The 15,235-nt window shown below is 36.6% G+C and overlaps 1 protein-coding gene across 1 annotated transcript in view; it reads left to right on the top strand.

Moving 5' to 3' along the window:
• The window catches only part of MYCBP2 (MYC binding protein 2), a 261,683-nt gene that overhangs the window by 72,286 nt on the left and 174,162 nt on the right, over window positions 1–15,235 (top strand). The window contains exons 11-15 of the mRNA XM_061133295.1: window positions 161–237; window positions 1,431–1,635; window positions 3,074–3,238; window positions 6,261–6,419; window positions 14,328–14,532. Coding sequence (XP_060989278.1) covers window positions 161–237; window positions 1,431–1,635; window positions 3,074–3,238; window positions 6,261–6,419; window positions 14,328–14,532 — 811 coding nt within the window. The remainder of the gene's footprint in view (window positions 1–160; window positions 238–1,430; window positions 1,636–3,073; window positions 3,239–6,260; window positions 6,420–14,327; window positions 14,533–15,235) is intronic.

Raw genomic sequence — 15,235 nt, 5'->3', positions numbered from 1 at the left:
TGTTTTTTCAAATTGGGCCATATGACATGCTGTGTCATCATTATTTTTGAGTGATATTAATTGGATTAATTTTTTTGTCACTCGAAGTCATATAAGTTGTGCTTGAAGTTATTCATATTAAAACTATCATAGTATTTATGAAGTCTTACTGTATTATCAGGCACCGGATTTGATGAGGAGTCAGCAGTTCTTGGTGCAGGACGAGAGTTTGCACTAATGAAAACAGCAAATGGAAAGGTAAATTACTCTTAGGATTAAAAATGAACATTATTTGCTTTAAGAGATAGTTGGTATAGTCAGTTGATTAGTTTACATAGTTTGCATGTGTAAACAGTCATGTTTTAAAGTTTGATTAAACATTTTATATATGGTAAAATTTCATGTTGAAATAGTATTTAAAAATTGTGACATTTGAGTGTAAAGCTTTCTAAACTTTATAAAATATTTCCTTTTTACAAATACTTTAATTATGGAGCTCTTTGTCTAATTTTTTGAGTTGGGATGAATTCACATTTGTGTTTATTTTGAATAGGATGTCTCTTGGAAATTTTTGTAGATGTGTAGACATTTAGACTACAAGTTGGGGAAGTAGAAGGATGTACAATTAAGTTGCAGATTGTAGAGGTCTATTTATAGAGAGGGAAGCTTTTTTTGTATCTGGCAATGTGAGAATAAAGTAAGGTAATTAAAAGAGTGTGAAAGTGAAAATTATGAGGCATATACGGTATATTTGTATGTGAGGCTTTTTTCATTGGGAAAAATGAATAGAGAATTTTATGAATTTCCTTCTATGTTTGGAGTATATTTATGGCATATATTTATTCATATTTATTCAGAATACTTACAAAAGATGATAAGTATCCTGAGTAGATATGAAAAAACTACTGTGAACTGTGTATTTTTGTAGACACATGCCTATTTCTCTGCTGCTCAGTTCTCACAAGTTGAATAGTATTAAAGAAAGAGTTTGAGTTCTTGTTGTTTCTATTTTTAATAAAGTAGGGAAGTTTTTTTCTGTCATGTGAAACCTGGTGCACTACTCCAAGAGGCACTGTAATTCGTGTTTTGTATTTTTATTTATACCCATTAAGATATATTATACTTTTGCGACCCCTAGGACTATAGCCCACCAGGCTCCTCTGTCCATGGTATTCTCTAGGCAAGAATACTGGAGTGGGTTGCCATTCCCTTCTCCAAGACATCTTCCTGACCCAGGGATAGAACGCGGATCTCCTGTGTCTTCTGCGTTGCAAGTGGATTATTTACCACTGAGCTACCAAAAGCCCTAAAAAAATAAGAGTTTTTTGAGTTCTTGTTGTTTTTATTCTCAGTAAAGTAGGGAAGTTTTTTTCTGTTATGTAAAACCTGGTGTACTACTCCAAGAGGCACTGTAATTCCTGTTTTGTATTTTTTTTCCTGCACATGTTAAGATATATTACACTGGCAAATACCAGAGTCTCGGAATCAAACAAGGTGGTCCTTCAGCAGGAAAATGGGTTGAGCTACCAATTACGAAATCCCCAAAGATCGTGCACTTTTCCGTTGGACATGATGGCTCTCACGCCCTTTTAGTTGCAGAAGATGGAAGCATATTCTTCACAGGATCTGCCAGTAAAGGAGAGGATGGAGAATCGAGTGAGTGGACTGTTCAGTAGAAATGCTGGGGAATTTATTAACAAAGGGTATATCAATTTTAACAGCACTGGCCTTCTCAAGTTAAAAGATTTTATACTGAGGAATATTCCGTCAATGGTGGTGGTGTACTGTTCATTAAAGAACCGTGATTGCTGATTTCATACTAGAGTTCATATTCGTGAATTTTTGTAGGCCTTATACATTGCATACTTGGCTGTTTATCTGTTTTGTCCATTGGTGTCGTTTTTAAAAACTTACTTATTCCAGTATATTCTTTTAGGTAACCACAAGTTTTGTAAAGAGTATGTATTTCACAATGAAGTAAACCTTAATGTGAATTGTGTGATAGTATCAGTTACGAAACACTGTTCTTGGCGTTATTTCATTATGATGAAATTCCCGAGCAATGAAAAATTAAACAGTTTTTACTTATCTTTCCTATGCTTCTGTTCAGTCTTCCTCAAAATGTCCTTTGTCTCTTTTTGTAACTTGTACATAGTACATTGTTGCAGTTGGGGTAGCATCTTATGAGGATTAGGTTTGAAGTCAACATCTAATGTAGATATCATGTGTAAATAAAAGTTATCCTGAAAAAATCTTTTAAAATAGCCATGAAGTATATTGCCATATCTCAGAAACTCAGCCCAGCCAGTTTTTCCTTCTAGGATGTGGAGGACATGATTCTTCTTTGCTTGACCACCAGATGACTTAGTTGCTGTATATATGTATATAGTTCATGGTCCAAGAAAAAATACAGTGGTATTTTAATCCTAGAATTGTACCCAGCATAGCAATATGTTTTTATTCAGAAAAGCATGCAAGAACTGGAATTGACTTAGGAAACAGAAGATTAGTATTTCCCATCTCTTGCTCATTTCAGGGATTTAGTTTTTGAGAGCAGAGGCTGCTTAAATCATCTACATTTAAATCTATTTGCTCTCCCTCCATATGCACATTTCCCTTCCTTTCAGTCTCTGACTAGGAGTAAATACTTAATATGTGTTGAATGAATGAGAAGCTGGTTTTAAATACTTTCCAGGATCTCACAGAGGAATACATGTGAGATAGCGTTTGATAAAAAGAGATTTAAAATAGATACAGATGACAGTGGAATGGTATTGATAATGTAAGTAGTTTAATCTAGAGACTGGGCTCCCTAGAAGTTTGGTAGAAAATTGCTGTTTCTCTTTTGAAATTTCAGTGTTCTACAAAGAAGAGGATCTGATAGCAGTAGCCTGATAAATATTTAACAAGATGAGGCTTTCAGATTGACTCATTTAATTGACATGTTGGGAAGCTCAGGGCTTTGTGAAAATAAATAAATCAAGTGTATGATAAATGCAAATGATAGGTTTTTTTCCCTTGGGCTTTATATACAAATCATTATTTTTATTTGTAAATAGATGCCTTAAATTAAATATCTTTTCTTTTTTTTAAGCTAAGAGCAGGCGGCAATCAAAACCTTACAAGCCTAAGAAGATAATTAAGATGGAAGGAAAGATTGTGGTGTATACAGCCTGCAATAATGGAAGTAGTTCTGTTATTTCTAAAGATGGAGAGCTATACATGTTTGGAAAAGATGCCATTTACTCTGATAGTTCAAGTAAGTTAAACACTGTTTCATTTTTATGCACAGAAAGTCCTATACTACACATTGTATATTGGAAAGATGTATCTCGAAAAGTAGTATTTGTAACATGTTTTCTCTACATTTTTCACATTTCTTTCCAAATACGATGTTTTGTTCTTCCTTCCTGTCTTATTACTGGGAACACTGTCAATAGTTCCCTGCAGAGCTAATCATGGGGATTGCTTCCTGCAGCTCTACCTTACCTGTTACTTTCTCTGAAAAGGTTTTCCTAGACTCTGTGAGATGCCCATGTGACATGTTCCTGGTGGTACTCTGGGGACATGATATTCATGTCTTAGCAGATTTATAATTGATGGATTATTTATCTCCCCCTGTTGTTAGGTAGTTAGAGAAAGCCTGAAAGTGAACATGTTAGTCACTCAGTTGTGTCCGACTCTTTTGTGATCCCATGGACTGTGGCCCGCCAGGCTTCTCTGTCCATGGGATTCTCCAGGCACAAATACTGGAGTGGGTTGCCATGCCCTCCTCCAGGGAATCTTCCTGACCCAGGGATCAAACCCATGTCTCCAGCATTGCAGGTGGATTCTTCATCACTGAACCACCAGGGAAGCCCTTAGAAAAGGGCTGTCTCTCTCTTAATTACTGTTTATCCCCAGTGCAGTGTCTGGCACACTGTAGTCTCAAGAATTACTTAAGTGGCTGACTGATAACTTAGGGAAATGAATATGAGGGACAAAACTAGCCAAAGAATTTTACATTTATAAACTGTTATCTCAAAAACTTGTCATACTTGGCTGCTAGATTTTCTTTCTGGCATTTAGAAATGCGTGTAATGATTATAGCAACTCACCTGGAAAGGTTTTATATGAATTGAATATGTAAAGCCTATATGTTTTTTTATAATAAGGAAATCAGGATTAATGAAGTTTCTGATTGTCTCATGCTAAGGAAATGACATGTATTGAACATTTAAAACAGCCCATTATCAAGCTGAAAACTGCTCAGCTGATTTATGTGAGTTTAATGTGGGAATATTTAGTCTCAATTGGCCTCAGCTGTCAGAGTGAATCAAAATATGGGGGTGGGCTCGTGTACATTTTAAAAATAATATTCAGTAAAATTCAGTTCAGTTCAGTCACTCAGTCGTGTCCAACTCTTTGTGACCCCATGGACTGCAGCACACCAGGCCTCCCTGTCCATCACCAACTCCCAGAACCTACTTGAACTCATGTCTGTTGAGTTGGTGATGCCATCCAACCATCTCATCCTCTATTGTCCCCTTCTTCTCCCGCCTTCAATCTTTCCCAGCATCAGGGTCTTTTCAAATGAGTCAGTTCTTCGCATTAGGTAGCCAAAGTATTGGAGTTTCAGCTTCAGCATCAGTCCTTCCAATGGATATTCAGTGCTGATTTCCTTCAGGATGGACTGGTTCAATCTTCTTGCAGTCCAAGGGACTCTCAAGAGTCTTCTCCAACACCACAGTTCAAAAGCATCAATTCTTCGGCGCTCAGCTTTCTTTATAGTCCAACTCTCACATCCATACATGATTACTGGAAAAACCACAGCTTTGATTAGAAAGACCTTTGTTGGCAAAGTAATGTCTCTGCTTTTTAATATGCTGTCTAGGTTGGTCATAACTTTTCTTCGAAGGAGCAAGCGTCTTTTAATTTCATGGCTGCTTGCTAAAATCCTCTTGGCTAAGGCTGATGGAAACTTCTGCATTTATTCAGCAAATATTTATTGAGAACTAACAATACATCAGGCATTAGTGGACCAGACAGACATGTCCCTTTCTTTTTGAGGCTCGGAGAGACAGATGGATGTGGTAAAGAACTTAAATAGTAGAGATCTAATGGTTATGTATATAGACTCAGATCCTGGCATGACCACTTTTTATTTGGCTAACTAGCATAAATTATGTAACTTTTCAGAGCTTTCCTTTTCATTTTTCTTCCACCTGTAGAAGGCAGCCAATGATAATACCTGCATCATATGGTTCTTACAAAGTAATAGGAGGTAATTCTTATGAAATGCCTGCAGCAGAGCCTGGCACATGTAAGGGCTCAAGACATGCCAGCTAGTACTATGAATAATAGTAATAAATACTATTTCTATTTATACACATGTCTTTTTCAAGTATGCTAAAAACTAAAAATCGGAGTTTTTGCAGTATGCTTCATTAAAAGACCTAAGTTAGTGAAAGGGAAGGTCACCCTTAGGAAGTGGTATCTGAGCTCCATAGTAGAGAGTAGCTTTTCCAAAGTGTGATTTGAGAATTTTTTTATTTGTAATTTAAGTAAAACAAATATTTCAGCTTTACAATGTTTTTATTTTAGTATATATTAGAAATACTCCACAATCTTTGAATTTTTACTGTTAATGCTACTGGATAAGGTTAAAATGCTTTAGTCAAATTTAAAATTGATGTGAAAATATTGAGATAATATGGATGGCACTTGGATACGGCAAGTAGAATGATTGTAATATGTGAATAAGTGAAACTTAGGAGCTAGTTGTCTGTTGGGTTGTGGAAGAATGCATTGTAGATTATAAAGGATTGAAAAAATAAGTGCTTTGGAAAATCTCACAGGTTTCTGTAGAAACATTGTTATTTCAGAATACTCTGGTGCGTGTTTTACTGAGAAGGGTCAAAGCAAGTAAAGTATGTGGTTCAAAAACTCCTTTGTGCTCGGGTCAGGAAGGTTTGAAATCTAGTAACCCTCCTAAGCATTGTTGGAGGTGCTGCCACTGAGAGCAGGCATTCAGGAGAAGCAGGCCAGAGCTAATGCCAGAGTGAAGGTTTGTCCCAAGTCTGGATGAGAACATTTTAAGATTTTGAAACTTCATTACAGAACTATAAAATTAACTTACAGATACCCTGCCCATCTTTTGGACACTATTTCCCATTTTGGGGTCATTTTATCCCAGAAATGAAAAGTTCGGCGTCGCGGTGGTCATTTTATATTACTGATGATCTGCTAGGCTCAGAAAGGCTTTTTAGTTGGTTCTTACCAAATTTGTTTCTTTCCTCTAGGTTTGGTAACAGATTTGAAGGGCCATTTTGTAACTCAGGTAGCTATGGGCAAAGCTCATACGTGTGTCTTAATGAAGAATGGAGAAGTTTGGACATTCGGTGTGAATAATAAAGGACAGTGTGGACGAGACACTGGTGCCATGAGCCAAGGTGGGAAAGGTAGGTGCTTAGTGTGTGGGTATAAAATTTTGTGTTGTCTTTTCAGCAGTTTTCCAGAACACTATGGTAAAGAATCTTACTCTTTGCAACTAAAGTGGCTTTTGATTTTATACTTATAAATTATGAAAGCTGCTAAATTTCTTTCTTTATTTGACAGTCTGTCACTCACTGGAATAATCAGTATACTTTAGACTTATGATTTCTGAGCAAATGAGCTTATTTTACTTGGATGGTTTCCTTATTAATACTTCTTTGATTTAGCATTTTTAGTAACTGAATTTCCCAGAAAAGTGCATTTTTGAAACTCTTTGTTATTAAGTCCTTTTATACCCCATGTTTAAATTATAACAATTTTTGGCAGCAGTCTATCTGCAAATATTATCTTCCTGTTTAACAGCAGATACTGCCTGTGATGTAATCAGTTCTTGACAACTAAGAATTCTTCACAACTAAGAATATCTGTAGGAATACTTGACCCTTTACCAAGAGTGAAATTGTAGGTGCTCCTTATATAGTGTATCCTTTGCCCCAAGACTCAGGCTGTTGAAGGGGAATGAGAGGAGTTAGTCCTTTGCTGTGCTTCTTGTGAATTTCTTGTTTGATTTTTATCTGTTGGTTATCATTGTGTCTACCTCATTCTTACTCATTCTTACTCAGTTTTCACTTCTGGCTACTATCAGTGTTGCCCTATAGTCTTCACTAGTTTCTGGTTTTCTCTTCATAATTTTGTGTGGATGGAAAGTAGGGAATAGAGACATATTATTAGAATTAAGCACTGAGCTGTGTTTAAAGCATGAATGGGTTTGAGGGTTAATATTTGTATAAATTAACAAAAACAAGTTTAATTCACTTGGGACCTTCTTGATGTCAGGCTCATCTGGATTTCAGGAGCCCTCTTAATTTTTTTCCTACCTTGTTTATGGGCTTCCCTGGTGACTCAGATGGTAAAGAATCTGCCTGCAATGCAGGAGACCCATGTTCAGTCCCTGAGTCGGGAAGACCTTAAATATGTATTTAAAATACTTTAATTTTTAAAATAGCAAGTCTGCTAGAGCATATTGATATTAAAGAAGAGGGAAGAACAAAACACAGAAATTAGTTATTCCTAAATGGATTTTCCCACCCTTCTTTCTGAACTAGTGAACCCTAAATCTAGATGACACCGATTAGGCATAAAGGAGAGAAGCAGCTTAGTTTTCTATATGTTGTATAAATGTCAATTCAAGTTTTATTTTATAAAGAGTTCTGAGCTAAACAAAACTGTTTCTTGATTTTTCTGAAACTCTTTCATGAAATTTTGGAATATGTTTATACCTATGTTCTGAATTTAAATTTTGTAATAACCAAAATGAAATTGTTATGTTGTTCTTGTTTTTTACTTAATATAAATTAAATCCACTCTGTTAGTAAGTAATACATAAGAAAGCAAACTGGTAGGGTAAGATCAATAATGAATACAGGTTGCAAAGAAATAAAGGATTGAAAAAAAAAGACAGGAAAAGTATAGAAAATAATACTGCAGTATAAAAATTGTATATCTACTGCATTTTATCATTTTTCAGTAAAAAATATAGATGAGATTATAGTTCAGACTCAGGTGTCCCACATGCCCCTTCTAAGACTTTATACTCCATCTCTGCCTAGTATTAATCATGATCGTAACCTTGATTAATATCCTTTCAGTCATGTTCCTTTATTTTTACTTGTTTTTATATATTTTATATATTACATGCTCATATTTTATGCATAGAAAGATACCTTATAATGTGAATCTATTTATTTTTTTTTTTATCTCATGATTGTGTTCGAAATATAGCCATTCTGGTACATACAGATCTAGATGACTCATGTTAATGGCTGTGTAATAAACCATACCACTAACATATCGCACTTAATCCATTCTCCTGCTGATAGATAGTTTATTTCTAATTTTTCACTATTGTAAATAATTTTAAAGCCTCCTTTTATTCATGTTTCATGGCAAAAATGTGGAAGACTCTTCTCTGTGTAAGTTCTGTGTTGTACATTTCAGCTTCAGTGCTAGATTTTTCTTGAGAGAGGTTGTACCACTGTATACTCTTACGAGTGAAGTCTCATTTTCATATCACTCTAATAGTATCAACAGGGTGCTTTTGTTCTTTTGATGGCTATGACAAGGTTTTTCATTGTAATTTTTTTTATATTGAAGTATAACATACATGAAGAAAAATTTACATAGAATAAGTACACATCTTGAATTGTCACAGAATGAACACATTCATGTAATCAGCACCAAGATTAGGAAATATTACCAGTACCCCAGGAAGCCCGCCTTCATGTGCCTCTCCAGTTACTGTCTACCTCTCTACCTAACAATGTCATTTACTTTTGTGTATATTTTGTATACACTATATAAGTGGAATCACGTAGTATGAGCTCATTTGTGTGTATTTCTTTTCATTCAACTTCATGAGATTCTTCCATGTTGTTACCAGCTAGTTACAGATTGTTCATGCTCACTGTTGTATAGTGTAACATTGTGTGACTATACCACAGTTTTAAGATCTTTTCTAGTATTATGGACATTGAGATAGTTTATAGTTTGAGTTATGTTAGTGTTGCTGTGAACATTCTAGTACATTTTGGTGAAAATATAAGTCCCCCTTTTTTTGATATTTAACTAGGATTATAATTGCTGACTTTCTCTTGTAATTTACATTCCCTTGATATTAATAACAAGTTAGATTCTCTTCAAGCTTTTCTTATTTGCCTGTCTTTTTCTTTATTGATTTGTAGGAATATTTTGTATATTTAGTGTATGCGTTGGAAATGTCTTTAACCAACCTGTGGCTTATCATCTACATTTTTTTATGGTTTCATTTGTTGTATTTAATTTTTAAATATTGATGACAAGTTCTTCATTCTTTTTCTTTATACACTTTTGCTTTATATAGTCAGATCGGGATCTTTGTCTACCATAAGAATTAGAATCAGTTTTTTTACTTGTCACTGTGATTGAGATTGCTTTGAATTTAAGAGATTGATTTGAGCATGACAGTTATAGTACTGCTGGGATGATTAAATAAGGAATATACATGTAGAGTCGGGTAAATGCTCAACGTATTTTAGTTATTGTTGTTAAAAGTATGGCACATGACTTCTTAAGGATTGCTTTATTCTAACTCTTGACATAGTTATTCAGTCTTGGTCATCTAATTTCTCAACCTGTCCATACCTTAGAAGTGGCAAAAATTAAATATAAAGATTACATATCCTATGAGTTCATTTTTTGATTAGACAGACCTGTACCACGTCTTAAGTGTAAGTGATCAGAGAATAAGGTGGACTGAGAATAAGAGATGAAGTGAATAAGATACAAACTTGTGTTTGAGAATCTAGGTCTGCTTGGAAGGACAAACATAAAAGATAATTATTTGATTCCCACAGATTTGCTCTTTCATTTTATGATCTTTTAGCACTTTATGTTCTTCACAATTCTGTCATAGTTGTATATTTATACTTTTCAATATGGTTATTTGATTAATATCTATTTTTCTTACCAGCTTTCAAGCTTTATAATTGTCGCTTATTATCATAGTCCTCCATGTCTAGAGCGGAGATTTGAAAACCATAATCTGATGCCTTCTCAGTGGCTTTGTTTCTGTATGGCCCTTCAAACTAAGGATGTATATTATATTTATAAAAGGTTATTTTTTAAAACTATGAGCCATGCCGTGTAGAGCCACCTCAGACAGACAGGTCATGGTGGAGAGTTCTGACAAAATAAGCTCCACTGGAGAAGACAATGGCAAACCACTTCATTATTCTTGCCTTGAGAACCCCATGAACAGGATGAAAAGGCAAAAAAGATAAGACACTGAAATATGAACTCCCCAGGTCATAGGTGCCTAATATGCTACTGGAGAAGAGTGGAGACATAACTCCAGAAAGAATGACGAGATGGAACCAAAGCAAAAACAGTGCCGAGCTGTGGATATGATTGGTGATGGAAGTAAAGTCTGATGCTGTAAAAAACAGTATTGCAGGGGATCCTGGAATGTTAGGTCCATGAATCAAGGTATAGTGGAAGTGGTCAGACAGGAGATGGTAAGAGTGAACGTTGACATTTTAGAAATCAGTGAACTAAAATGGACTAGAACAGGCGAATTTAATTAAGATGACTATTATATCTACTATTGTGGGCAAGAATCCCTTAGAAGAAATGCAGTAGCCCTCGTAGTCAACAGAAGAGTCCGAAATGCAGTACTTGGATGCAGTCTCAAAAACGACAGAATGATCTCTGTTCATTTCCAAGGCAAACCATTCAGTATCAGGGTAATTCAAGTCTGTGCCCTAAACAGTAATGCTGAAGAAGCTGAAGTTGAACAGTTCTATGAAGACCTATAAGACCTTCTATAAATAGCAGCAAAAAAATATGTCCTTTTCATCATAGGGGACTGGAATGCAGAAGTAGGAAGTCAGGAGATAACTGGAGTAACAGGCAAGTTTGACCTTGGAGTACAGAATGAAGCAGGGCAAAGGCTAACAGTTTTGCCAAGAGAAAGCACTGGTCATAGCAAATACCCTCTTCCAACAACACAAGAGAAGACTCTACACATGGACATCACCAGATGGTCAATACCAAAATCAGATTGATTATATTGTTTGCAGCCAAAGATGGAGAAGCTCTGTACAGTCAGCAAAAACAAAATCGGGAGCTGTCTGTGACTTAGATCATGAACTCCTTGCAAAATTCAAACTTAAACTGAAGAAAGTAGGGAAAACCATTGGACCATTCAGGTATGACCTAAATCAAACCCCTTATGATTATACAATAAAAGTGACAAATAGATTCAAGGGATTAAATCTGACAGACAGAGTGCCTGATGAACTATGGACAGAAGTTCTTGACATTGTATAGGAGGTGGTGATCAAAACCATCCCCGAGAAAAAGAAATGCAAAAAGGCAAAATGGTTGTCTGAGGAGGCCTTACAAATAGCGGAGAAAAGAAGAGAAGGAAAAGGCAAAGGAGAAAAGGAAAGATATACCCATCTGAATGCAGAGTTCCAGAGAATAGCAAGGAGAGATGAGAAAGCCTTCCTCAGTGATCATTGCAAAGAAATAGAGGAAAACAATAGAATGGAAAGACTAGAGATCTCTTCAAGAACCTTAGAGATACCAAGGGAACATTTCATGCAAAGGTGGGCTCAATAAAGGACAGAAATGGTGTGAACCTAACAGAAGCAGAAGATATTAAGAAGAGGTGGCAAGAATGCACAGAGGAACTATGCAAAAAAGATCATCATGACCTAGACAGCCACTATGATGTGATCACCTGCCTAAAGCCAGATATCCTGGAATGCGAAGTCAAGTGGGCCTTAGAAAACATCACTATGAACAAAGCTAGTGGAGGTGATGGAATTCCAGTTGAGCTACTTCAAATCCTAAAAGGTGATGCTGTGAAAGTGCTGCACTCAATATGCTAGTAAATTTGGAAAACTCAGCAGTGGCCACAGGACTAGAAAAGGTCAGTTTCATTCCAGTCCCAAAGAAAGGCAATGCCAAAGAACGCTCAAACTACCACACAATGGCACTCATCTCACACACTAGCAAAGTAATGCTCAAAATTCTCCAAGCTAGGCTTCAACTGTACGTGAACCAAAAACTTCAGAGGTTCAAGCTGAATTTAGAAAAGGCAGAGGAACCAGAGGTCAAATTGCCAACTTCCATTGGATCATAGAAAAAGCAAGAATACATGTAACTCCATGGCTGATTCATGTCAATGTATGACAAAACCCACTGAAATGTTGTGAAGTAATTAGCCTCCAACTAAAAAAAAAAAAAAAAAAAAGACCATTAAAAAAAAGAAAAAGCAAGGAATTCCAGAAAAACATCTACTTCTGCTTTATTGACTATGCCAAAGCCTTTGACTTTGTGGATCACAAGAAACTGTGGAAAATTCTGAAAGAGATGTGAATACGAGACCACCTGACCTGCCTCCTGAGAAATCTGTATGCAGGTCAAGAAGCAACAGTTAAAACTGGACATAGAACAGCAGACTGTTTCCAAATTGGGAAAGGGGCATGTCACCCTGCTTATTTAACTTATATGCAGAGTGTGCTGGGAAGGATGACTCACAAGCTGGAATCAAGATTGCTGGGAGAAATATCAGTAACCTCAAATATGCAGATGACACCACCCTTATGGCAGAAAATGAAGAGGAATTAAAGAGCATCTTGATGAAGATGAACAAGGAGAGTGAAAAAGTTGGCTTAAAGCTCAGTGTTCAAAAAACTAAGATCATGACATCTGGTGCCATCACTTCAGGGCAAATAGATGGGGGGAACAATGGAAACAGTGACAGGCTTTATTTTCTTGGGCTCCAAAATCACTGCAGATGATGACTGCATTCATGAGATGAAAAGATGCTCCTTGGAAGAAAAGCTATGACGAACCTAGACAGCATACTAAAAATTACTTACATACATTACTTTGCTGACAAAGTCCATCTAGTCAAAGCTATGGTTTTTCCAGCAGTCATGTATGGATGTGAGAGTTGGACTATAAAGAAAGCTGAGTGCTGAAGAATTGATGCTTTTGAACTGTGGTGTTGGAGAAGACTCTTGAGTCCCTTGGACAGCAAGGAGATCAAACCAGTCAGTCCTATTGGAAATCAACCCTGAATACTCATTGGAAGGACTGATGCTGAAGCTCCAGTACATAGGCCACCTGATGCAAAGAACTAACTCATTTGAAAAAGCTATGCTGCTGGGAAAGCCTGAAGGCAGGAAGAAAAGGGGACGACAGAGGATGAGATGGTTGGATGGCATCACCAACTTGATGGACATGAGTTTGAGTAAGCTCCAGAAGTTGGTTTTGGACATGGAAGACTGGTGTGCTATAGTCCATGGGGTTGCAAAGAGTTGGAAAAGACTGAGCGACTTTACTGAACTGATTTTTTTAGAAGAGTGACATAGACTTAGGTAGCCCCCAAAGCCTAAATTATTTACAACCTAGCCCTTTACAAAAAGTTAGTTGATTCTGCCATAAAGGAATGTCTGCGGGCATAGTTGGTGTTTAATTAAAAAAATAGTTGAATGAATTCTAACACAAATAAGCTTTAAATGAGATATTTACAGGCTTTGAAGAGATAATGACTTACCGGAAAAAATTCTAAGTGTTTTCATAGGAAATGACCTTGGAGCTGAGTTGAAGGAGTTTCTCTCCAGATGAGATAGGAAGAGGCATCTGATAAATGAGATAAAGAGATACAGGTAGAGCAAAGAAGAGCAAAGGCCCTGAACCTGTGAAAGGGCACAGGATGTTCAGAAAGCAGAGGGAATTTGAATTCAGGTGGAATGTAATTTGCATAGAGGAAATGAGCTTGGAGGAAGTTGGGAGCCGTTTTGTGACTGACTGTATCTTGCTAAGCAGTTTTGTTCCTTTGAAGACCTTGGAAAGGCATTAGAGGTTTGTAGTTTGTGAAGTCATAGGGTCAAATATATATTCTAAGAAGCTGATTTCTAGCAATGAGAGGATATTGATTGACTCTAGCAATGAGTGTAGGAGGTCTTGGCTTAGAATGTGGTTAGGACACTTTCTTTGGTCTGTTGAATGAAAGTATTGGTGGTGAGGATGGACAGGAGGGACTGAAATCAGAAAAAAATTAGAATTAATGAGTGACAGATAATTACAACTAAGAAATACTCCTGCCATCACTGCCTCTTTTTGCAGAAAGGAAATGAAGAGAGCATTTATTGGTGGTTCCTAAATTAAATGTTATTTTTTTGCTCTTATATTTTATCATACCTTTGTATATTCACTTGGATTAGTTTGTGTTACATATGTTTTTTAATGGGGAAGTAAATTACCAGTTTTTTAGACATGGGAATAATTAGATGAAAATGATGAACTGATCTTTTGCATAGGGTTTGGAGTTGAAAATATGGCAACAGCAATGGATGAGGACCTGGAAGAGGAGCTGGACGAGAAGGACGAGAAGTCCGTGATGTGCCCCCCGGGCATGCACAAGTGGAAGTTGGAGCAGTGCATGGTGTGCACCGTGTGCGGAGACTGCACGGGCTACGGGGCCAGCTGCGTCAGCAGCGGGCGTCCGGACAGAGTCCCCGGGGGGTAAGCGGGCGCGTGAGGCTCGAGAGAGAATATGCCAAAGCCTTTCCGAGGTTGTGCTAGAATGTATTCTGTTGTGTTGTTTCTTAAAAAGCGTCTTGGCATACACCTACAATTCTACTTATTTTCTATTATAATAATTTCTAAGTCATTCTTATTTTATTTAAGGTGCTTCTCTTTCATTTAATTTGTTTAAACCTCTATTATTTTCCCCCCTCAAATCCTCAGTTCATTTTATTACTTAAATTTTTGTTTCACAAAAAAATTTACATAGATTTTTATATATTGATGAATCTGTTTCTGTGGAGTGTATCCCCAGGACTATTATTGCTTGTTTAAAAAGTATTGGTTTTTGTTTTGTTTTTGATGGTCGTTTTTGTTTTGTTTTAATTAATTAATTCATTTTAATTGGAAGCTAATTACAATATTGTGATGGTTTTTGCCATACATTGACATGAATCAGCCATGGGTGTACGTGTGACCCACCATCCGGAAGCCCCCTCCCGCCTTCCTCCCCACCCCATCCCTCTGGGTTGTACCAGAGCACCAGCTTTGAGTGCCTGCTTCATTCATCGAACTTGCACTGGTTATCTGTTTTACATATGATAATATACACGTTTCAATGCTTTTCTCTTGTATGGTCCCCACCGTTGCCTTCTCCCACAGAGTCCAAAAGTCTGTTCTTTACATCTGTGTCTCTTTTGCT

The sequence above is a fragment of the Dama dama genome, chromosome 30 (assembly GCF_033118175.1).
Source record: "Dama dama isolate Ldn47 chromosome 30, ASM3311817v1, whole genome shotgun sequence".
In the NCBI taxonomy this organism is placed as follows: Eukaryota; Metazoa; Chordata; class Mammalia; order Artiodactyla; family Cervidae; genus Dama; species Dama dama.
The sequence above is the reverse complement of the archived record's forward strand: the minus strand, read 5'-3'. Positions and strand labels throughout refer to the sequence as shown.